Below are 26,050 nucleotides of genomic sequence, written 5' to 3'. Positions count from 1 at the left end.
TCAAGTATTCCCAAAATTCACTCAACATGGTCAAACAAATTCAAAAGGAAAGGGCCTGAATCCCATCATGAACAGACAAAACCCAAAGGAAAAAGGAAGCAAGCAAGTGTAAACACAATTTTGAAAGAGAGGATAGAAGAAATGGACCACACCTATACTAACCACTCCCAATCTCAACCTAGATCACATGATACCAAACTAAACAAGGGACTCAATAGCATCACAGATGACCAATAAAATGGACCAAGTTTAACATACATGAACTCAAACTAGGACTAATCCACTAAAGAACCAATTTCTAGGGGTCAACTATCAACTAAGCTAGACTATAACCATAAATAGCCTAGCCATGGACCATTAGTTGCAAAACTAAAAGCAAAGACTATAGACATTTCAAGTTAGAACATGAACCTACCTTTAGTTCAAGCCTCAGTCAAGCAAAACCAACAAGACATAGACAGATATCACAACAAAAGAAAAAGGAACCTCGTAAACCTACTGCTAAAGCTAAGCTCAAACACAAGTCTCATGTTCACTAATTCAAGAAGGAAGGCAAATACTTAAAACAGGTTCACTTTTCCACAAAAAATCCTATTTTTATCTATAAAAGAGAACCAAAGACAAACCTAGGGAATACAGTGGTCCAAGTTCAAACAAATTCTACCCAACATCCATATTGAATTAAACATAGACTAAATTGCAAGGATACAAACAGAGATCAACCAAACAATGTCATTAAATAATTAACACCAGCTCCCAACCTAAGCAAACTACCATTATAATCATAATTAGCTAGCAAAGACCATAACAACTACAAGACATAACTAAACAAGTATTAAAAGGATGAAATTAAAATGAAGGCAATAACAAGAGTAAGTGTTACCTTTTGTGGGCACGGCCTAGACCAAAAATGGATTTGGATGATGCCTCCTCCAAGACTCAGGCCCAGAAAGCCAAGAAAATAAAATAAAAAACAAGTTTTAGAACTAGGTTTTTGAGCAAATTGAAAAACCTTAAAAGACTTTGAACAAAACTCAACTTTTAAAGACTAATACCTCAAAGCCTTAATGTTTTCTCCCTTTTTTTTCCGACCTCTTTCTTTCGTGAATGGGGGTTTCTATTTATAGAAACCCCAAAACGTTGAAACTGCCCAAATACTCGATGTGGGACTTGCAAGTTTTGTGCAAGTCTCACACATAAACCCAAATTAAATGGCTCATATCTAACACCTAGAAGAAATCAAAGGCTCAAAAACTCGAATCTACAGATACATATAAATAAAAAAGGGGTGGGTATACCTTGGGGACTGTTTGGCCTGAATTTAGGGAGAGAAGGAAAAAGCATTGAATGCTTTGCCTCCTCCCCTCTTCGTACTGATAGGACACGACGGAAATAGTGGCGGGTAGGTGGTGGCAGACAGGAGCGGCACTAGGGTTTCACCGTAGCCGCCCCCTTTTCCTTTATTTGCACTGAGCCCCTCTAGGGCAATACAATAAAAATGAGCGGGGTGGGGGAGGAGTATAAGATTCCTCCCTTTCTTTTAATTGCTGGGGTGGGTCTGGTCGCGGTCCCTTAGACTGGGCCTGGTCCATCCGTTTTTAAAAAGGCCTGGTCCCATATATATATATATATATACACATACATATGGGGGTATATGCACCATGTATATTGACATATACATGGTATATATACATACATATATAGAGAGGGTAGGGAAAAAACACCTAATGCGTAGATTAAAAAAATAAAAAAATAAAAAAACCAATTGTTAGTCCATTAGGACTTAAACAATTTAAAAGAGCAACCCTTAAAATAAAAGTAAAAATCATTTTGCAGATACCGGTCTTTAAGTTAAGAAAATTAATCGATTACGCGAGCGTGCGCAGGATCAGGATTTAAAGGGTAAAATGGTCATCCCTTTTAATCACTCAAAATGCCTTGGACAATAAAACTGGAATAAAATTGCTCATTAATCTAATTTTCTTGATTTAATTAACTGAACGAATAATTATTCAAAAGGAGTTTTCTTGCTCCTTCGAGTAATTGCAATATCTTCAAAATAAATTTCCACAAAATTAAAAATTTTAAATGTTTCTTTATCAACTCAAAAGGGTGACATGTTGTCCCAAATAATTTCATGAAGTTACCTAGACCCCTTTTGAGGTGCGCAGCTGATTTTATTTATTGTCCAAGGACTCCAAGCATTTAAAATAGATCTCGGGAGATCAGAAATTAGGTGTCAACAGAGGCATTTATTATGGAATGGAGGGAGTATTAGCTATTAGCCCAAATACATAATCAGCCCCTCATAGTTGGCTTAACTATTTTGACACTTTCACTAAAGTTAGTTCTTATTGAACACTTCAACCCCGATAAAATTGTACAATCAAACACAAATTTTACATTTCCAAACCAATACTGATGCGTGAATCTCACACAAGAATGAGGTCGCAAGATAACAAATAAAACAAAGACATGTGTTTTATTACTATATATATTTTCTTCTATGAGAAGCCACTACAGTTGAAGAGGAGGTTGGTCTTTCAAAATTTAATTTAGAAATTAATTATACCTGTAATTTTGAACAATTATTTATTTCACATTTGGTGAATGTATTCAGAAAATTATGGATGTATTATATACCAAACCCCGTGCTAGCATGAGCCCAATATATATTTATAATTTCATCTCCATGCATTTTAAGAATTTTTCAACATATTCTACGACGTTTCTTGAAAGTCGCGTGTAAAAACCTAGAAGTTTTGGGAGCAAGAGTTCAATAATTTGTGTCATAGTATATATTTTTTTTGTTTCAGATTATTTTAAATCTTTGTGAGAAGTTATATATTTGTGTGGTAGTAAATTATCTCATTAAGCGTAAAATGAATAGCGGATAGATATTTTTAAAATTGGTGAAAATATTATTAAAAACATCAACAATATTGATGATCAATGCAAATTTATGCTGTAGTTAGTTAGTGTAAATCAATTATTATTTTAATTTGGATTTTAAAAATATATAAATATTAAATTTAAATATTTGAATATAATGAAGACCATTAATTACCGAAAGTGATGACAACGTTTAAAGAACATTTTCAAGCATATATGCTTAATTACAATATTTACAGGGCAATTTACATAAATGACTACATTTTGATTTTTTTTTTTTTAGGCATAACTACACTTTAGCTAATTACATTTTGTAGCTACAGTAGATTGTATTCGCGCGCTACAGTAGATTGTATTCAAAATTCGGCTGAGTCAGATTTCGTTGTATTCAAGTTAGATTTCATTGTATTCAAGTCAGATTTCGATATATCCAAGTTAGATTTATTCAACTAAGTTGTATTCAAGTCAAATGTATTCAACTCAACGGTATTCATTTGGAGCTACTTTTACATTGTATTCACTTTATTATATTTAAAATCGGTTGTATAAAAAAAATATCCTTCAAAATACAAGAAACAAATATACACCCCTAACACATTTTTGCACTAAAAATTGAAGAATACACTCAAATACTGAATACAAGAAGTAAAATACACCCCAAACACTGGATTGTATGTTAAAAAATTAATGAATGCACTGGATTATATGCTAAAAAATTAATGAATACACTCATAAAGAAACACTATTTTCCAGATCCGGCACCGGAAAACGATTGACGGAGTTGTAAGCGTCGCCAAAAACCATCGGAGTTCTCGTTAGTTGTCATATCTGCTAGCCATATCTTTGGCCTTATCATGCTTATTTTTCTATTGAGACACAACACTTGACAGTTTTAATGTTCCGGATATTTGATAACAGGCATACCAAAGCTACAAAATATGCTATCAGTCCAATCTCCTTCGTATTTATTTTAAGAATTCCAACCTGCAATTTTGTCGAAAATTTGCAAAGGGTAAAAGAGCTCAAATGGCAATTTAATGTCACTGAGGGAGAAGAGAGAGAGAGACGGCAACGGCTCAGATCTGAGAGAGAGAGAGACGGCGAGGGCTCAGATCTGAGAGAAAGAGAGACGGCGACGGTTTAAATTTGTGAGAGAGAGGGGGGGAGAGACGGCGACGGCAATATTTGCGCACTTCGGTCGCCGGAGGATGTTGCCAGAGAATATGACCGGTTGGTTGGTGGCCGGAGCTCATTTGTCGGAGCTCTGGCAGCTAAGAGCAGAAGCAGTAAGATAAAACAAATTATGAATAATAATAATAAGAGAGTATTCTACTTTAAATATATATGTAGCTATTAATTGTATTTAACATATTACTCTTAGCTATAGAATGTAATTAATCTAAACTATAGCTACTAAATATAAATATGTACTAGAGTTAGTTATGTCATGTAGATTTCCCATATTTACAAGTAATGTGAAAAGCCTGCAAATGGAGATAAGAAATAGTACTCCCATTACTTTATAAAAAATAAAAAAAAAGTTACAGAGACATTCAGTGTGAGACCCGCTAGATCAGGAAATAAAATCCCTGATGCTGCAAACAAAACGCGTAGCGTTCAAAATTGAAATGGGCCCCAGACTATCAGCAAATTGTAAATGCGTGTAGACATAATAAGACAATCAAGTACAACACCAGCATGTAAACAATACCCTCGGCAGAAGCAAGCATGTCGACGAAGAGCAGCCTGCTTCTAGCCTCTTTATATGTTAGCAAGCACACTTCTGTTGAGGTTGAAGTATTCAATAGGAATTAACTTTAGTTTATGTGTCAAAGTGGAAAACTGAGCCAACTTTGAGTGGCTGTCTATGCATTTGGCCTAACTATCACTTCGAGTCCGGAACAAAAATGCCTTCAAAAAAAATTTTTGAACCAAAATACCCCAGCAAAAAAAAATGTTACAAAAGTATCTTTAGCGCAGTATTTTACTGCGCTATAGTAGTTAGCTTGAAGGACCTTTAGCGTAGTAAAATAATGCGCTATAGATAGTTGGGTTTTATCTATAGCGCATTATTTTACTGCGCTATAGTAGTCCGTCATTTTCCAACTTATATTTCACTCCTTTTTACGCAGTTTAGCCGTATATTAATCATGCTTTGAGACTCCGGAACTTCAATATTTTATATAGAACCCTACTTATATTTGTACAATTAATAAGATAGGCTCAATACATAAAGAATACACAATACTTTGGATTGTCGTTTTAGTGGTTGAAAAGTGCTCGAAGTCCTTTTTTGTTTGAAGACTTGTAGTCATTAGCTTTACGTTATTTATCTTTTAGGGTTTCGTCTTATTTTTAAATTAATGCTTAACTTTATTTCGAACGTGTCACCTTTTTTTTTTTATCAATTTAGGATGTGAAACTATAAACAATAATAAAAACTAAGATAATATGTATAAATATGCAAAAAATATATAATATTTACGATAAATTGTATAACACTAATGTGTATACACTATCGAGGATGGGTCCCACATGTAATATGCCGGAGAATATCCCTAGGCCTAAGGCTTATGCCATCCCCACCGCCCTCGCCATAGTCTCTATCGTCCTTCTTCCTCTTAATAACCGGGCGCTCCAAGTCATGATCATCTCCTCTTCCCCTGGCCCGTGCTCCCTTGACTAGAACGTGCTTCTTCTTGGGATCTGCTCCCGCCGGCACGCTCGTAACCTCAAGGCCGAGCTAGGTCTCGAAAACTCGACCTCTTCCTCGTCGGGAGTCGCCACCTCGCGCCGGGAAGGATGAACCCGAAAAGTATATAATAATTAGTACCATTTCTTATTTATATTGAATACATTAACGTTATTTATTTAATCAAACCCGTGTGTCAACGGGCGCCCGAGCAGGCTCGAGATGGGTCCGTAGGCTCCTCGTACGGGTGTGGTGGTGAATATACGAGGTAGTCTCCCCGGACGAGATGTCGTTCGAAGTCCAAGTAAAGGTTATAAAAATTAAATAAATATTTACCTTATATTGAATAAAAGTAGTTTTAAGCAAAAAACTTATACGCGCCTCGGTAGTCTCACGAGAAGACACCTCCGCCTACAGTCGACGAGAATGTCCCCGAATGGGTCGCTCCTGTGGACCCACTGGCGCCGAATCCTAAAATATCAAAATAACGAAATAATAAGTAACATACATATTTAAAATAAATACTTTAAATAATCAAATATATATATTAAATATTGACGACCCGGGTATCTCAGCAAGTAAGAGCGCCGTGTAAACGGCGAGTCCCAGGTGAGCTCGCCCCACCGGAACGGTGCGGGATGGACTAGACCGTGAACGCCCTCCGGAATGGGATCGGCCTCATCCGCCTCATCTACCGGATGGGTGTCCCTCCACCACCGTGTCCTCCGGCGCGCACCGCGGCCCTACGCGTACGCGCGCGCATCCCCGCGCACGGCGTCCGCTTCCGCCAAAGACGGCCGCTTTCTTCGGGAGCACCCGGTCCTCCTCCCGGCGCCGCCCGATAGTCGCCCTCCCCACCGTGCCCCTCCCTCGCGCCAACCCGCCCCTCGCCGCCGGGCCACCATCCTCCGACATCCGTACCATCTCCGCCGCAAGACCCGCAAGCTCCCGCAAGCCTGTGGTAAGGCATATGCTCTAACCCCAACACGCGTAACGCCGTACGCCACCACGCATTTGTGTTCCGGCCGTAAAAGTTATTTTTTAAAACGTAACATTCAACGCGATTAAATAAATCTAAACACGATAAACTTACCAATGCCTCGTACTTCCCTACAAAGTTGTCGATATCCTACATCCCTGGGGACGCAAAGCCGGGTCGCCAATCAATTCGGCGTGCATCTCGATGATACCAACAGACGTAATGCTCAATGGGAGTCAAATGGCCGACCATGCCGAAAGTGCCCAACCTCGTTCTCCCCCAAATTCCGTGAGCTGAACATCCATGAAAGCGTAAAATCATCGTCAACGGCACCGATCGTCCCGCCAATGTCGGAGCTCATGACGCGACGTCGGGGTATACCCGTGTATGCCCAAACCGTCGTAAGACACGCTCGGCACGTGCTCCCTCACAATGTCCAGTGTATCAATGGACACCGCGACCTCCAAACCCCCCGACCGCCCTACGAATGCCGGCAAACCATCTAATATAGCAAACAGACGCGTCCATATATAAATAGCCGCATAACATATACATACAAATCAATGATCACCAAGTTGAAAAGACATTTAATTAAATTATTAATGTAAATTTAAATTATTTTACCGCATCGTCCGTCAGCGTGATCAAAGCCGGTCCGGAATGGTAGAATACGTGGCGCGTATCCACATCCCGATCAAAAACCGCCGTCCACCTCCTCGCATAAGGCATGTCAATCTCGAGGTGATGCCTAGGTACGGCCGAAAAAGGCGCATCCTCTTCCATGCCTATAGCCGTACAAATGATATTAGAAAATATGATTTTTAAGTCGTCATTTCAAGAGGTTTGTCTACATTAAAGGAAATCACACTTAAAATATTACCTGGAGAACAAAGAAAAAAATCCACACACATCTCGACAACACCAATAGACGCTCGGCACAGCATATGTAAAGATACGCCAAAATGCCCCCCCCCCCCCCCCCCCGTATGTAGTCTCCAGTGCGGTCCGCATGCTCCAAGAAAACCAAATAACGTAAGTCGACAAAGGCACCCGATGAATTCGGAACAAGCATGCCCCCGAATATAATAGCAGTACAAACGGGCATGACAATCAGCCGCGTCACGCGGGTGCCGTCATCAACCGGATCAAGACCCTCCAAATAAGTGCAGTGCACTAATCCGAACCCGACTGCCCCGAAATCGGCCCCGGGCAACAGCACGGGGGCCGGGGTGAGCCTAGTCAACTCGTCGCCCATGTCCGACCGGGAAGAGGCTCGTACCGAGTGTATAATGGCTCTCCATCTACCCGCAATCCAAAGAGGACCTCCACATCCCAAGTGTAATCGTGGCCTCACCAAAGGCGAAGATGGAAGGTATGTCTCTAGCCTCCACCGCTCAACCATGGGCCGCGACGAGCGCCCAATCATGATGTGCCCGACCAACGGACACGCAACGGTGACGCCGCCCCGAAACAATATCTCCAAGACGCGAGGGTGTGGGGGGCTCGCGTAAGCAGTCCAAGCTCTGCAGCGACTACGGGCGAGCCTAGTAGATATCCCTATAGTTCCGACCCATAATAAGTCGGACCTATGATTGTCTTGCAGAAAAGACAACATCGATCTATCGAAGGTCCGGGTGAACGAGGGCCCCGCGTGAGCATCGGGCCCCGGGAACATCGGGCCCCAGAACATTCGGATCCATGAGTGCTGTACAAAACTAAATTAGTCATTATTCTTGAAATGAAAGATAAATTATATTAACTAATTAATAATTTGTAGGGAATATGTGAATTATGTAGTATTATATCTTGTGAATAATTAACATGGGATATGCAGTAAATTTAATATGTGATAGTAAGGACACATATGTGATGGCAAAGACTTTTAAGTTAATTACTTTTGAATTATGTGATGGCAAAGACTTGTTAAGTTAATTAGTTTGAGAATCGAAATTTAAAGAGTAATATTTGTTTAGAACTCTATTTTGAATATGTGATATATTTTTAGTTGACCAAATAGCCAACACAGCTACGATAAAATTAAACTAAAAGAGTATATTCGTCGACCACATATTTTCCTACAAACTTTACATTTTTTTTTTTGCTAGCTTATGTATTTATGAAAAGAAGAACTTTAACTATTCTTTTTAAGATAATATTTTTTTATTTAACATATATATATTCACGCTTTTAAAATTATATAGATAACAATTCATAATCATTTACAACTTATCTGGATGGTTGTTACCTATTGTATTATATTATGTTGTTAATTTAAATACAATGTTTGTTTTGGTTGTTACTTTAATATTATTTTTATGTAACGACGAAAGGTCCTATTTTACGTAACCACCTTGATTTGGTCCTATACTGATATGACACAATACGAAAAATGTCAAAACAATACATAACAATCATCCAATCAAAGTGTTAACAACATAATAATTCATTACCAATCAATTTCTTTCAATTCATAAACAATATTTAACAACTAATAAATTCATAATCAATATTTAATAAAATAATAATTCATTAACAATTCATAAATAATTAACAAATTAACAACTCATAAACATATAACAAATTAACAATTCATAAACATTTAACAAATTAACAATTCATAAACATTTAACAAATATTGAATTAAACCAAAAAAAAAAAAAAATCGGAACGATTGGCAAAAGCCAACGCCCGATCCGAAAAAGAACAAAAGAAAAATTGATTTTTTTTTTAAACATAGCAAGGATTAAATGTTAAGCATGCTTAAAATATAATGTATATAACAAAATAATAACAAAAGTTCATAGTAGAAAACCTTAATCGAAAATTTTTTGTAGAGTTATTTTAATCGAGTTGTACGCCATTTTTTAAAAATTTGAGCTTAGAATCTATTTCATAGACTGAATATACGAGAAATCTAAACTTTTCAGGACGAAATTTAATAGAAAATGACGTTTTTGGATGTGGGACCACCTCATTTTTTGTTCGTCAATGGCGGTTTCTATTTTTTTTTTTTTTTGTAAACCATGGCTGGAGGGACCAGGTGGTGGAACGATGGGTTTATGTTGAAGGGTATATAGCGCGGTATTTTCTTTAACTATAGTTGAAGAATAACTATTATAGCGCGAAGAAAATCTTTTGCGTTATATGTGAGAGAAAAGAAGTACTATAAGCGCTTGAAAAATGCGCTAAAAGACTTCTTGATGCAATTACGGTTAAGTCTTTAGCGAAGTATTTTCTTGCAGATAAAAAGACTTTTTTATTTTTTTTTTTGTTGGGGTATTTTGGTTCAAAAAAAAAAATTTGAAGGCATTTTTGTTCCGCACCCCTATCACTCCCTCCAAGTCCAAAATAAGTGAACTGTTCAAAAGTCCAAAAGGTTATTAATTAAATTTTTCCAAAATTACCCTTCTTTTCAATAGTTTTTTCATATCCCAGCATTCACTATTTCAATTTATTAAAAAAAAAGTTTGGAGAAAGACATAAGGTAATTTAGTCAAATGACGATTTAATTAATGTTATTAATTAAAAAAAAATTCAGGAATGTGTTACGACTCAAAAATTCAATTATATTGGAACGAAGGAAGTACCGCTCTTTGCTCGAACTTAGATATATCCAACCTAAATAAATCCCTGCCACATACAACCATCCAACAATAACTGGTACAACTTCCCTCCATCCCTTTTTAATTGGCGTCATAAATTGCAACAAATAATGTCTTATCCTCTAATGTGCTGGTAGGTTTGTCCTTCTTGTCGTCATGCTTCTGTTTTTATGACATCAACTATGACTATTGGCCCGACTTAATCCACCCCCCCGCCCGCCCCCCCCCCCCCCCCCCCCCCCCGCCGCCCCACACCAAAACAAACAGCCTCAAAGTTTGGAAATTTGCAAGTAAAATGGGAGTAGGAATTAAAGGAAAGAGGGTAATGATCACATAAACTAAAAGCCTTTTTCGTCTCTTTGATTGGACCGCTTTGATTCCCTTGTCATTTTTTCCCACTTTGCTATATTTCCCCATTTTCTTCTTTTTCTTTTGGAAGAAGATTCTTTAACGTCTGTTTCTAATTTATTCGTCGCTTCTCATTTATGGAATATTTATTAAATTAAATTTATATTCATTAGTTTAAAAATATAATGGTATATATTTTCACTGAAAATTGAAAACTGAAAAGGGAAGTCATATCGCAAACGTAAAATTTTCAGTACTTCAATTGGATTGATGAAAAGTAATATTGTATATATATGGAATTCAATCAAATATCTGTACGCTTTATATTATTGAAGGCGCAAAAGCCCAAACTTTAATGAGGATTAATTTTTTTTAATTTATTTATTTTTATCACAAAAATGAGAATAGAAAAAAATTCATGTTTATTTTTTCATGTGAAGTTTACTTTACGAGGATCCATGCAGATATCTCACTAACTTATCACGAGCTCCTTTTTGATATTGTATCAAAGATTCAATTCTTTTTTCTTTTTTTTTTTGAGTTTTTGAACAATCGAATCCATACTTCTAGTTGACATATTTTATATTCTAATAAATAGTTAAAGAGACAATATATATTATATAGTAAAATATCAAAAACAAGCAAATTTTAGATGAAAAAATTGCTAATATATATATATATATATATATAACCTGATTCAAGAAATTGATAACTTGATTTTAGAATCTTTTTTATTTGGTGCTTCAATATACCTCTTGCAATAGTTGGTGCCCAAGAAAAAATAAAAATAGCAAATTCATATATTGCAGCTCTTGTCTCTCATAGCAATATAATCAAAGACTCTCTTGAAGAAATAAAGAAGAATATAAAAGCATCGAAGTATACTAAAGTTTAGAGAAAAGTTAAAAGTAAATTGAGTATTGTAGAGAAACCAATCAGGGGTCTTGTTTTTCGTCAATATACTAAATATAGATTGAGTATTTGTATATTATACGTTATCGATTTAGGGGCCTTATTTTCTATCAATTAATTAACTATTTCCTTTTAATGACAAAAAGTACCCAAAATACTTTATAATTTTTCAAAAAATACATATATTGATGAAAATTGGAGCCCCAAAAATGAGCGGCCTGAAGCCTAGGCTTTAGAGGCTCACCCAAAAGCCGTCCATGCTCAAATGAGATACTTTCTAATAAACTGAGATAAATTAACATTTTGAGAAGGAGTATATTACTTCACCCGCATAAATGAAATTTATATAGTTAACTTTGGAGTACAAAAGTTAACTTTTTTATTTCTCGATCTTACTCAAATATCGATCTTTTAATCCCTTCTGAAGTTAAAAATAAGTACTTATGCAAAAACACTATAAACTAGACTTTTTCAAAAGAATTATTCGATGTACTAAGCTTTTGTTATGTTCAAGTTTAGCTAGATTCATTGTATGCCGCTTTATTTTGTATTTTTACAATATCTTATTTTTATAGTTTGAACTCGTAACTTTCTAGTCAAACCGCAAAAACTCTTATCATTGTGCAAAATCATTATTTTTATTAATTAAAGTAATTAATTTACTTTGAAAATCATAGATATATTCGTAAATTAATTTGACTTGTTACATGATAATGGTGCCAAATAATGAAAGAAATAGAGGGGAAGTAGTGTTAAAGACGTGTTGGAAGAGGAAACGGGTAATTGAGGAGTTTGATAGACGGCAATCAAGAATTTGCTGTTTCTTCGCCACGCATTAATTCCCTTTCACTATCTTCTCCTAATTATGATTTTTGTGTATGAAATGTTTGATGGGTTAGGGAATGCCAAGTAGACCACACAAGGAGGAATACAACGTAGACTCTCAATGACCCATCATCAATTTCCTTTTCTTTTCTTTTTTCAATCCAGTGTTCGATACCCGTATTGGAGCTCGACTATATTTGGTACCACCAATTTCTATCTTCCTCCACTCTTATATTCTTCACAATCTATGGTCCTAGTATATCCTGACAAAAAAGATGGTGTTAGCCCCTTGTTGTTTGAAGAAACCTTCAACTTCGATTGGTTTTTTTCACAAAAAACAGACACGAGATAAGAAAATTCCATTTTTCACTGAGATTTCGAATAGCGGTCCCGAATTCAAGTTGATTCTACTTCGATTCTTCCTTGGAGAATTTTTAATCCAATTTTGAATAGTTATGTTGGTAAGAGCTTTTAAAGAGGAAGCGCTTCCTACCATAATTATTTTTTATTTCAAGGCTCAAACCTGAGACCTCTAGTTAAGGATGGAGGCAGTGGCGAATACAGGCTTATAACAACGGATTTATCTGAGCCAATATTTTTTAGATGGGGAGTCGAAGAGTATAAATGTGTAAAATTTCAATAAATTTTAGATTTGAATCCATAATCTATCTATCTATCTATATATATATATATATAGGTATAAGCAATGCGGTTAAGCCAAGTGGCAAGCTAATAACAAGCCACTTGGCAAATTTAAGACAACAATAATAAGAATTAAGACAAAGTTTTTTATAACCAAAAAATATCCCATAATAATTGATATATTTATTTTTAAAACTAAAAAATAAATTTTAATTGAACTTTTGAATTCAAAACCAGCCTAATTTTTCTAAAGGTGGTTACAACGTCTCGTCTTTATCCTTATCAATTACAAAATTGATATACTATTATAATAGAAAGAGAAAAAAAAAAATGGTGGACTGAGATAACTATGGCAATTTATGCATTGATCCATTTAACAAAGTGATTAAATTTGAATTGAAATATAAGCACTAACAACATTAAATTCAAATCACATTCAATTCAAATTCAAAAACTATAAGTCACCTCAAACTTCTCCAATTGTACAAAATTCTATACGGATGAAATTAGACTTCAATTTTAATTAGAAAATATAAAATGACAACTTAGCAAATAAAACCCACGTTTTTGGCTCCTTTTTATAGCAATTAAATCACAAGTTTTTGTCTCCTTTTTACTTTGTTTTATAACATTGTGGTTATCCAAATCAACACAATTGAAATTTTTGAATTTGAAATACTTAATTTATAATATTATTTTTTAAAATAAGTTTAAAATTTTCAATTTGAGGATATTTTAAAACGGGTAATAACAATAATAAACTAGATATTGTCATATAAATGGTAGATATTTATTTACTATTTTAAATAGTTTTATTTTGAGATCAATTTAGATATTTTGAACTTGACTCATTTGAAATATAACAGTATTTGAATTTACAAAAGTTATTAAATCTCAAGTGGGCTTGAAAATAAAATTGAATATGGATAAGGAGGGAAGAAAGAGAAAAAAGGAGGAAAAAAGAAGAAGATAAAAGTTGCATTTTGCTTGCATCATAGTATTGTGATAATCTTTTGATTTAAATTTTAATTTGAAGATGGAGTTTTTACTTAAGTTGGATACTTTTTTTTTATTTGACTTCTATATCTTTATCTGTAGCTATAATAATATCTCTCTTTCCTTCACCTATTTAATCTCCTGAAATATGAAGTAGAAGCGGACATTTACAAAGCTCAGTACGTTATTCATTGAAATGAGTATGAAAATTTTAATTCTTATTGATTTATTGTTTTCATTACTTACGAAGCTATTTGGTTATGCTTCTCATCAATTATTATTCTTTGTGACATTTTCTTTACATGTGGCTTAATTTGGAATTAGTTTTTGGTCTATGGTGTTACAATTTCTTTCCTCATTATTCATGTTTTTAGTTATTATACTTTATGTTAATTACCTTATTGTTGTTTTTGGTGGTACAGTTTAACCTTTTTATGTTAACTTTTCTCGCTTCTTCTATATGCAGTCATGCAATAACATCAAGTTTATCGTCAGTTTCTTATATACGATATATTAAATCTACTAACTCTCTCTCTCTCTCTCTCTCTCTCTCTCTCTAAATGAATTTCCTCATCTTTTGAATGCTTTGTTAGACTTGAAGAATGTTGCTCTATTTTTTAATTCTCAGTTTTTAAAAAGAAAAATGTAGTAGAGGCACATGGACACAACAAAAGGCGCAGAAGAGTACTTTTATCTTCCGGCATATCATGAGATCTAACAAAAGGAGATGAGACAAGCAAAAAAAATGGTATTTTTTGATAGCATTATTAGTTATAACTGTGTAGATTTTATTTTCATTTCAAGAACAAAACCTTTTCTCGCCGTGTATTTAATATTGTCTATATGATCTTCACATTAATTGTTGAATAGAAATATCAATACCATTGTTGCTAATGTTAAAAAGCTTTATTATATTATGTTTAATAGTTGTTTTTAATTAGTTGTAAATATGTCAAATTGGAGATGGTAAAAACATTAGTTTTACTAAATCAAAGTTTAGTTATATTAATATTTTATAAATTGAATATTTTTATATATGTTACTGGGATATGATAGAAATGTTATTTTTGTTATATGGAAACGTCTAATATAATCGCAACCGCGATATTTAATATTGAATTCTTGAATTAGAAAATAAGTCTTTAAATTTAAATAAAAGCTACTTTTCTAAAATGGTTTTCCTTGAGCCGAGAGTTTACCGGAAAGGTCTGTGTACACTTGGTGGGATTATACTGGGATTTTGTTGTTGTTGTTGGATGCTAAATGTTTTAAAATCATCAATATCTACCGTATGAGTTTATTAAAATATGGCATTATCTTGAAACCTATAAATATAATAGTCAACCTTAAGGTTAAGCCACTCCACAATTTTAGGACAATATTTACTGTGGGTATTAGTAACATACAATTTAAACTAAGAAATAAAGATTAAACTTCTCACATAGAAATTAAATCATTAAAATTAAAACTCAAATTTATATAAAAAATAAAAGAGAGCATTTAAGCTTGAAATACCTACATGTACGTTAAGATATTTGTTCTACTTTATTTATTATTTTATTAGATTTTTCTAGGATAAGTTAGAATAGAAAATTAGTTTGGTAATATAGTTCATACAAGTTGAACAAGATACAACTCTGTTGGTCTATCCTCTCGAGAGTTTGTTTACGATTCAAAATATTAAGTAGGCGTCTGGCCATAGATTCCAAAATTTTCACTTTATTTGGAATTTATGGAGTGAGTTGCGATTGATTATATTTTTTGAAAAGAATATTTGGAATGATGTTCATGTTTAAATGTAATTAAATAAAATTTCAAAAGTGAAAAGTGAGTTGAAAAATAGGTTATGAGTCATTTTCCAAATTTGAAATACAACTTTAAGTTGAATTTGGATTTTTCAAGCTCAAACGCCCATTTTCAAATAAAGTGAAAAATTATTCTGAAAAAAAAAAAAAGTAAACAATTTTTATAGCCAAACGGGTATGACTTCTCCTAATGAATACAGACGAAAGTTTTTTTTAAAACAAATCAGATATAATTTTAAAATTTGAATTCTAATCGTAGTGTTTTATTATTAGTGATAAACATACGGTTTGGCTCCTTCTTCTCTCTATAATAATAGCTTATGATTCCAGAAAGGTTGATACAATCACTAGATCATATATTCGTGCTTATCAAGTTTTTCATGACGAACACGTGGTAATAAGAATTGCAGATTTTTTTTGTCAAATATTAACTTTGATTTTGTTCGTGAATTTCAGGTTTTACAATGTTGATACTTACATGAATTGCCATGACCACAAACTTGAACGTATTAACGACAAAGAAAGGTAAGAGTGTCGTTCAAACACTTGAAAATTATTTCCAATCAATTTGGCTACTAAAATTTCAGGATATGAATGATGATAGATTTATCATCTATAAAGTTATGTGATCATTTTTATTTTCATAGTATGATATGTTAATTGATCTCTAAGTAGGAAATAAAAGTAGGATAACATCTTTCTTAGCATTAGTATGGACATTTGCAGTTATTCTTTTTTTTTTTTCCATCTAATCAGTTGTTTGTTTCATTATTATTTTTTTGGTTATGAATTGATATTTCTTTTGAAAAAATATAATTATTGATATAAAATGGAGGTGTACGTATCTAAAGACTTAAAGAAAAATGAGGGTAATGAAGAGATTAATCAGTAGCTATTACTTATGTTTGAGTTTCAACAATAAATGACTTTATTTTATGTGATTATTAGGCATTATTAATAGCATAGACGTTAAGAAATTGAAACTTAGCTTGATATTTAGCAAATTTCTCCTAATCTTAGTTTTCTAAGCTTATATTTTATGTTTTAAATTACAGATCTATCCAACTCAAAATAAGTGAGGCAGGGTCAAAAGCACGGAGAGGAGATATGAACTTTTTTTATGATGGGACAAAGTTTTCATGTATGTCCAATTGATACCATGGATGCAAGTATTGAGCATAATGATGTTTTTGGAAGAGCACTCATAGATGAATATATAGATGCAAATTGCTTCATTTAGATTGCTATTTTTCTATTTTAGAAAAAAATAAATATCATTAGACATCAATTGGTTGTAAATAAATGAAATTAGTTGTAGAAATTTGATAGGACAGAGCTAATTTGGTATTGTGAGACAATGATAGTTATTCTCCCTCATTTAGTTGTTTATTTACTTCTCAAAAGTTAGTTTTAATTTATAGATAACATGATAGTAATCTGTACAGATGCTGTACAGATGATTTCGAACCTAATTTTCCCTACCAGGTCGGAAGGTTTCTCATGATCAGTCAATTGTTTGACTTTATGAATATGAAATGTTCGACGTGTATATCAAATTAAGAATTTAAATCATATTAATATACTTATGACCACTTAATTAACTCAATTGATAAACATAGTTTATTAAATTGAAGCCATTTAGGAGTCATTCTCCTTTCTTTTCTTTTACTTTTTCTAATGGCTAGCTTAACAATTAATACAAAAACATTTCAATTGTTTTCGTATATCTTTGAATTTGAATTTAAACCGGATATGGTTAATTTAAAATTGCCTATATTTATATAATTTTGCATTATTTAGAAAAATCATCTTGTGGATGAGATCAGAAAGCTAAAATTTTAGAAAATGAGATAAAATAAAAAATATTGAATAATGAAATAAAATGGAGATAATATAATGGTATTTATACTTTGAATTAATTTCAAAAATAAAATAAACAAACAAAAAAGCTGAAAGAGTCTATTGATACACACTAGGGTGATCTATAGAATTTTGAGCTTTGATTACCATAAATATATTATTTTCTGATTATATGAAATTCATTTAAAGTATAATATCGAATCACTAAGGCTATTGTTATTAAATATATCGTTATTGATAATAACTATTTTTGTACAGTATATCACATGCATTAGGTATATGTTTGGAAGGTTTTTGTTTTCTATCTCAAATAAAAAGATTGAGTTTTTACTACTATAAGTATAGATAAGTCCATAATATATGTTAAAAAGAGAAAAAAAAATCGTAATATTAAAAAATTACAATAAGAAATTATTTAATAATTTAAAGGGTAAAAAGGTACTTGAAATGTTTAATTGGGAGAGGGTGGGGTGGGGAAGGGGGTGGCGAGTGGAGGTTGGGGGGGCGCGCAATTGTTAAAAGTTGAGGGATGTGTTTGATTTTTAAAGCAAACTAGAAAGGAAAAAATAATTTTCACCTATAAAAGATTGCGATATATTTTTGAGCAATGGTTTAAATAATAATATTAAACATATAAAAGAATAAAATAAATTAGATATCTATTTAAGGAACTAAGAAGATATTCTAGCACAATATCTCATTTGTTTCATTAATTTCATAAAGATTTTATTATTAAGTACATTGCAATGTAAGAAACAATATTACAATTTAATTACTTATTTATTAAAAATAATAAGGTCTAATGCACTTAAACAAGTCAGATTATAATTTGTCATAATTATGTTCATTAACACTTTCCGCGTATCGCGCGGGTAGACATGATACTAGTTTGAAAAATATAATAGGTTCAATACTAAGAACATATAAAGTTGAATTCATAGAATTTAAATCTTGAATTTGCCTTAAACGTAGGGATCATGTTCATTTGATCACAATCCTTAGTAATCGGTTCAAAGAGTATTATTATACAAGAATTGTGTAAAAATATTATATTAGTAGTGCAATATACACATATATATTCTGTAATAATATGTTATTACTCTATCTTTTAAGTTACAATATCCTACTTAAGATCAAAATATAACTTGTTGCTATACGTCAATTCGACATGCAGAGTAAAGAATTTTCACTTTCATTGCAAATACTGTTTTCCTCATTCTCGTTTCTAATTCCCTAGTTATTCAACTCATAAATTATTCAGATCTGTTAAGTAGTCTGACTAAACCATTAGGAAGAACATGTACGTAAATCAAATCAATTATGACTTGTTCTTATCCTGTAACCCACTAGAGCTCCTCCATATCCACTTTTCGTGGACGAAAATTTCAATATAAATAAATTTAACTTATTACTTGGATAAGTTCAAAGACTATTTTGATAAGAAATGTTTTCAAGCTTTCAGAAACGATGTAAATCTATTCATACTTTCCTTCCCAATTTCAACAGAGCTATAATGACATTCATATTTTCTCATATTACCACGTCATACTCGTTTTGTAGGTGGTAAAATGTTTGTTTTAGTTATGATAGTTTATGCTAAAGAAAGTGAACATATTAAATAAATAATTTAAGCTTTTATGCATATATTTGCTTTTCTCATCGCCTTTACACTTAGACGTTCCATATGAACGGAATTTGTTGAAGTTTCTTGATTGGCTTTTTTCTTAAATTTTATGTTCAGCCTAATAACAACATATAAACAAAATGAATATAATAATTATTAATTTGATAAAAATAATGACTTACCTACTATTCCATGTTAAAATAAAATATTTATTGGTAGTTTTGAAACAAAAGGTATTAAAGTTATAAATATAATTAAGTAAATAAATATGTAGTCTGTAAAATCTTTTAGATAAGATGATCACATATTTTAACATGATATCAAAAACAGACGAAAGTCTTAAATTCGTGTTTGACCTCACTCATTATTAAAATGAATCATGTGTTTGATCCATTGAAAAAAAATCAAAGCCCGCCTATAAAGGGACGTATTGATGATATAATAATCAAATAAAAGTATATATACTTTCTAATATTCTAAATTTTTGGCTTCATACATCGACAACTCATTAAACTTGTCAGTAAATTCTATTTAGACACTCAAATTACGATATGTTCCAATTGAGTACCTAAACACATGATAACGTGTTCACATTAACACTTTCGATTAAACTTTTTAAAAAACCTTCGTGCAAACGTCTATTAGATAGTTAACTTAACCCCATAAAATATTACTCCCTCCGATTTATAATAAGTGTCCACTTAACTTTTTTATTGTGGTCTAAAATAAGTGTCCACTTACATAAACATGAAGGAATTAACTTTATTTGTTGCATTCGTCCTTATTAAGTGTTAAGTGACCAGATCCCAATGCGTCAACTCAATAATAATCTGCAAATCTTAATTAAGGATAGTTTAGTCAAAATACCTCTTTTTAAAATAAGAAGAGAATTAGTATTTTCTTAATGAATGTGTCAAGACTTAAAAAGACAATTATTTTCAACCAAAAAAAACATTTCATTTAATTCCACACATCATCATCAACCAGGTATCACGTGTTTGGGGAAGGATAAATGAATGATAGAACAGGTAAAGGGTGGGACAGTGTGAATTGAATGAGGAAGTAGATTAGCAAAGACATCATGAAAACGTTAGGCTGACGTGAGAACCGTATTAGAAAAGAAAAAGGAAAATGTCCCGGCCCTTTGGCCCCCATCCTCTCGATCTTCTTTTGACTTGCCAATTTCAACTAACGAATACCTCTATAAATTGGTACAAAAACCTCACTATTTTAGACAAGCATTGCATTAAAAACCGGACATAAAATAGTATATCACAAGTAGAGAAATGCCACCGCGTTCTGTTGTCAAGAAATTTCTCGCAAGGCCTCAGCATGAAGGACTTGGTGCTGTGGTTAGAAGAAGCATTGGAAGGTACTTTATCCGAACTCCTTAGTTAGAAAATTATACCATATATATAATATTAAAGTTCTTTTTTTACGTATATATATATTGTAAATGTTGAATTTTCTCGACTTTTTGATGTGTTTATTATTTTTATATTTTGAATTCCCTTACTGAAAATTCTGACTCAGTCACTACTACACAAACAAATGCACATTGATTTTTTGCAGTTCTTATGAGCTGATCACAAAGAAGATTAATTAATTTATATTTTATGCTTTTCTCAGGTTTGAGTTGAGATACTTTGACCCTTTTCTTGTTTTGGATGAGTTCTCAGTTTCTGCTCCTGCTGGGTTTCCTGATCATCCACATAGAGGTGACATTCTAATGATTCCTTTTTTGACATTTTTGTGTTCTTTTTTCTTCGCGAAAAAAATCAATTCTCTCTTTAATGCTAAAACCAATTCTCTCTTTAATGTTAAAGAGTTTTAAGTTATATACATTATCAATGTAAACTGTTTTTTATACTATTAGGTCATTCAAATGATATTCATATATAAATTTTGTTAAAATATGAAATTAATTCATAATCCTGAAAATAAACTAGTAATTACTTGCTACAATAGATAAATGTGAGCGAAGTTCGTTATATGTATTTAAATTAATCTCAATGCTAAATTAGCAATTTCTCTTCACTAATGTGTTCTAATTTATCATACTTATGTTTCTAAATTTACAGGCTTTGAAACGGTCACCTACATGTTGCAGGTATTATTTTATAAAAGTCACTCTGTTTCTCCCTTAATTAATTATTCAAAAACCCAATACAGACGTAATCATAGTTTTTCCATCTGTAGTCGTATTCATTCATTGTTTGTGTGGATTGTCAAAGGCTAAACTAATGGATTACTATATTAATATATTGATATATTTTCATGTTTTGGAAGGCAGTAGTTGAGCAGATGTGATTGTCTAACTTCTAGGAAAGCAACTTATATGCTACTTACTACTTTTTTACAAAAAGTAAAATACGAAATATCCTCTTTAGTCCTGCTAACGCATGTTAATCAAATAAAGGTTCATCTATTATGGAGTGTAAATATCAAGGCTAACTAGCGAAGTTTCTTTGCATAGATATTACGCGCTCCATTCCAATCTACTTGACCCTTTAATTCTTTTTAGTCTATTTTTTGTGTGAAAAGGACATCATTCTAAATTTGAAAATAATTTTTTTTTTTTGACAAAAAGTTATGTTATGACATATTTAAGAGTTTTATAGCAACATAAATTTTCTGACTTGTTTAAGCTCTCAAGTTTAAAAAATCTTTCCTTTTTTACAACTTCAGATCAAGTCAAATAGATTCACATAATTTTAAAATAGAAGGATCAAAGTATTTACCTTTGAAATGAAAAGTAATTTAAAAGTGACGCATTTAGTAGTGCATTTCTTGAAATTCATTCAAATTCAATGGGGTCATCAACTTTTGTGGGTGGAGCAATGGCGAAAAAAGTACTTGATCTTGACTGATATATGACATGCGTCTTCTATAAGAGTTTATACCAATGATAGAGAAAATTAATGGATAATTTTTCATTTTCTGTTCTCAAGTAGATAGACAACTTTAGTAGTACTATGTTACTTAATCATATTAATTAAAAAGCAATTAATTTGACACTGCAGGGAGCTGTGACACATGAAGATTTTGAAGGTCACAAAGGAAGGATTGAAGCTGGTGATTTACAGTGGATGACAGCTGGAAGAGGAATAGTTCATTCTGAAATGCCTGCAGCTGAGGGAACTCAAAAGGGTTTACAGTTGTGGATTAATCTCTCCTCCAAACATAAAATGTATGCATTATTCCTTCTACTTTATTACTAGTAAAAGAATTTAACTTTGTACACTGTCAAGCCATCTAAAAGGTAATTATAGATTATCGTACATAAGATATAAAATTAATAACTTGAAAAATAATGCATGTTACTTGTTACAACAGATTATAAATAAAGTTTGCATATATATGTGAAGGGGCACCTTGGTTTGAAGTAATTGGAAATGGGAACATAGGCAGGGTGCAACCTTATTTAACGGGTTCGATTAAACTTGATAAGTCCATACGGAATATAAATACATGTGAAATATTAATAAAATTACAATAAAATACTAAATTCTGAACTTAGATTTTTCAAAAATACAACAATGTAGAACTTAAAGGTTGAATCCAGCAAATATATTTTTCGAATCCGTCTTCAAGTGCAAAAGGCATCTTCAACTAAATTCAGGGGCAAATTATTTATGAATTCAACTGAACCTAATAATTTTTGCTCAATTCCTCTATATGTCAATAAATTTACAACGTGTACAAATATTGAGTTTAGAACCTATAATTTAAATATTCAGTGGGTTCATGCATAAAATCCGGAATTCATAAATTCAAATCTTGAATTTGACAGGATACAACCAAGGTACCAAGAGATATCAAGCGAAGACATTGCAGAAGCAGCAAAAGATGGGATCAAGGTGAGAATAATAGCAGGGGAATCATTAGGAGCAAAATCAACCATATATACAAGGACTCCAACAATGTATTTGGACTTCACTCTAAAGCCAGGATCCCATCTTCATCAACCAATTCCAAAATCATACAATGCATTTGTGTATGTCTTGGAAGGAGAGGGAATTTTTGGGCCGCATGAATCCTCATCAACATCAGCACATAATCTCCTTTTATTGGGTGGTTCTGGTGATGGACTTGAGGCATGGAATAAATCAACAAAGCCCTTAAGGTTCATATTGGTGGGTGGTGAACCATTGGGTGAACCAGTAGCACAACTGGGGCCTTTTGTCATGAATACTCAACAAGAGATTGACCAAACTGTAGAAGATTTTGATAATTATACTAATGGTTTTGAAAAAGCCAAGCACTGGAGGTCTCAAGCCAGAATTCTCCTTGACTATTAGGAGAAAATGACAAAAATGGTCCCGGTTCAAAATAATTTCTCAAGTATCACTTGATCAGTTTTGATCCTTTGAATATTTGTCAAAAATGTGCATTTTTTGATCCCCATCAGATATTTATCAAATTCTGATTGTTAAATGTAATCATAATTGTGAAAATAGAAAATATTTAACGAGAAGTCACATTTAGAAGTACATATTTTGTAGTTTATGTTATATTTTTCTATTTCAGATGCTATTTTTGAGGTACAATTTCTGTTTTTTTTATTTTTTTTTATTTGGGTATTTCAAGAGTCTTGTATAGTTTTTTTTTTTTTTTTTTGGCAAATTTAAAGGAACAAACCGCGTTGATACTTAAGGTACTATTTTAGATCTACAAGCAAAGATAATGGATCATTTTTGTCATTTTCTCGCAAGTAGTCTATCATCTTGACAGAATAACTAAAGATCATTTAAACTTGACACGTTTTTATTCGATTCCCCCCAAAATATCAGTAGTCTTAATTATCCCCCCTTTATTCGATAGTCGTTATCCATTAGATGCTGATGTGGCAAAGAGAGTGACTATACTTTCTTTTAGGCGTGTGGCGATGAAAAAAATTGAATCAACTCCCAAGTAGGCTAGTTTTAAACTGTTAATCGCCACATAATCATAAATGATTAAATTATTTATTTTAATTGTGTATTTTTTATTTTATTTCAGCTTAATATATAATGCAAATTTGCCCTAACTTTGCATTTTTAAAGTTTATTCATTAAATGAAATGACGACTTGCTCCAATTGTATATTTCTTTGTTTTTCAAGGCCAATTTGAAAAGCAAAAAATTTGGCTCGAACTCCATCATTTTAGCCGAATAAAGTTAGTTTAGTAAAAAATAATAGAGTACCAAATGTTTATTTCTTTTTAGATGCAATGACTATTAATTTCAAATGTGTATTTTCTTTTCAAGCCAAAATCAAAGAAGAAAACTTAGAGTTCCATTAGTTTTAATTAAATAATTTTTTTAATTAAAATAATGGAGTTGCAATTGTGTTCTTCTTTTTTATTTCTTGTTTAGATCAATGGCTATTTATTTCAATTGTTATTTTCTTTCCGGGCCAAGTCTATATAAAAATATACATGTTAGAGCTCTTTTATTTTTAGTGGAATAAGAACTTTTAACAAACTTAATAATTCTTATTATATCTTATTTAGATGTAATGACCATTTGTTTCAACCGTGCATTTCTTCTTTTCAAAAAATAAATTGGCTAATATTTTAGTATTTTTAGCCAAATAAATTTTTTTGCCTAAAAAGTGAAGGTCTAGCAACGCATTTTACTAATTTGACCCGAAAAAGAAAATCTAGAAATTAATGCATATTACAAAAATAAAAGAAATATTTTTAATTTTAAAAATTCCACGTGGAGAAAAGATTCACGTGGTAGACACATGTATCTCACTCTCTTAGAATGAGATCGTGCATATGGTAAAGACTATTAAATAGCAAAATTTAGGGTGGAATTAAGACTACTGATCGTTTAGGAGATCTGAATAAAATGCGTCATTAGGGGTAATTAAAACTACTAATTTAGGGGGAATCTAAATAAAATGTGCCAAATTTAAGAGAGTCTTTGAGTATTCTACCTTAATTCTTTTGTTATTTTTCCTTGTTTTTTCTTTTTTCTTTTTCCCAATGATTATTTTAAGGTTTTCAATATATCCAAAGCACCCCTTTTGAGTCCCCCATTTTCATAGCAAATGATAAGGCTCATTTAGGCATGTCTCCCACTGTAGAATGATTTGTCAGCTGTACATTTTTTTTTTTGGCCAAGTGTTGTTACCTTTTTATTATATAAAAAAAGACGGAGGATTAAAGTGTCGAAATGTCGAAAAACTCAACCTAATTCTTGGTGTCACGAATAAGAAAAAATAAAAATAAAGTGACTGTTTATGCTCTTTAGTTATTTTGATTATAAACTTTACAAGCATGTCACTCCTATCATTGAAAATGAAGACTAGAAAAGAGATACTACTCATTTCATTATTGTTATGTGGGAATATTTTAATTGGTAAAAAATTCATCACACCCATTATTTATATAGTAAATTAATGAATGCAAGATAAATATCTTTCATACGTATTTATCACTTAATTATGATCATGTGTAATGTATTACTGTTACTTTTAATTTTTAAGTGCTAAATTTAATCTCATTTATTTTGCATGAATATCAAGTACTGAGGAAGTATAATACCTTAAAGGAAGCGTTCATAATGTTTTGACTTTCCTAACTAGTGCTCGCTAAAATTAACCCAACAATCAATATACACATACTAGATGTGTCCTGTTAAAACGGATTGTAATTCTAGTTTGAATAAATTGCTGTAATCTTTTAGCAATTGACTAATTCACGGTGAATTACCCTTACGAAAAAAGTTTATCATATGACTTTTGACTGCTCATTTTGGATGTTTTGAAGTTCTTTAATTTTGGCAAAGAAAATGTGTTCTTTATTCTGTTAGGATAAAAGTTACTCCTGTAAGATAATGACGAAATGGTCTGGGAGATCCATGTATTAGTTCCAGTTTGTCA

At 32.2% G+C, this 26,050-nt stretch overlaps 1 protein-coding gene across 1 annotated transcript; it reads left to right on the top strand.

The window, feature by feature from the left end:
• Positions 1-20,324: 20,324 nt before the first annotated feature.
• On the top strand, positions 20,325-23,672 carry LOC132029694 (pirin-like protein). The gene is made up of 5 exons (XM_059419018.1): positions 20,325-20,549; positions 20,807-20,895; positions 21,259-21,287; positions 22,201-22,367; positions 22,971-23,672. Exons 1-5 carry the CDS (start codon positions 20,464-20,466, stop codon positions 23,476-23,478), a joined length of 879 nt encoding a protein of 292 aa, XP_059275001.1. The 5' UTR covers positions 20,325-20,463; the 3' UTR covers positions 23,479-23,672.
• The last annotated feature ends 2,378 nt before the right edge of the window (positions 23,673-26,050 follow it).

The sequence above is a fragment of the Lycium ferocissimum genome, chromosome 9 (assembly GCF_029784015.1).
Source record: "Lycium ferocissimum isolate CSIRO_LF1 chromosome 9, AGI_CSIRO_Lferr_CH_V1, whole genome shotgun sequence".
In the NCBI taxonomy this organism is placed as follows: Eukaryota; Viridiplantae; Streptophyta; class Magnoliopsida; order Solanales; family Solanaceae; genus Lycium; species Lycium ferocissimum.
This window is presented reverse-complemented; position numbering and strand designations above follow the sequence as displayed.

Bases quoted from the DNA above. Each gene is read 5' to 3' on its own strand.
- LOC132029694 (XM_059419018.1), top strand. From the start codon at position 20,464: ATGCCACCGCGTTCTGTTGTCAAGAAATTTCTCGCAAGGCCTCAGCAT. The intron at 21,288-22,200 runs GTATTATTTTAT...TTGACACTGCAG, and splicing joins CGGTCACCTACATGTTGCAG to GGAGCTGTGACACATGAAGA. The intron at 22,368-22,970 runs GTATGCATTATT...TGAATTTGACAG, and splicing joins CTCTCCTCCAAACATAAAAT to GATACAACCAAGGTACCAAG.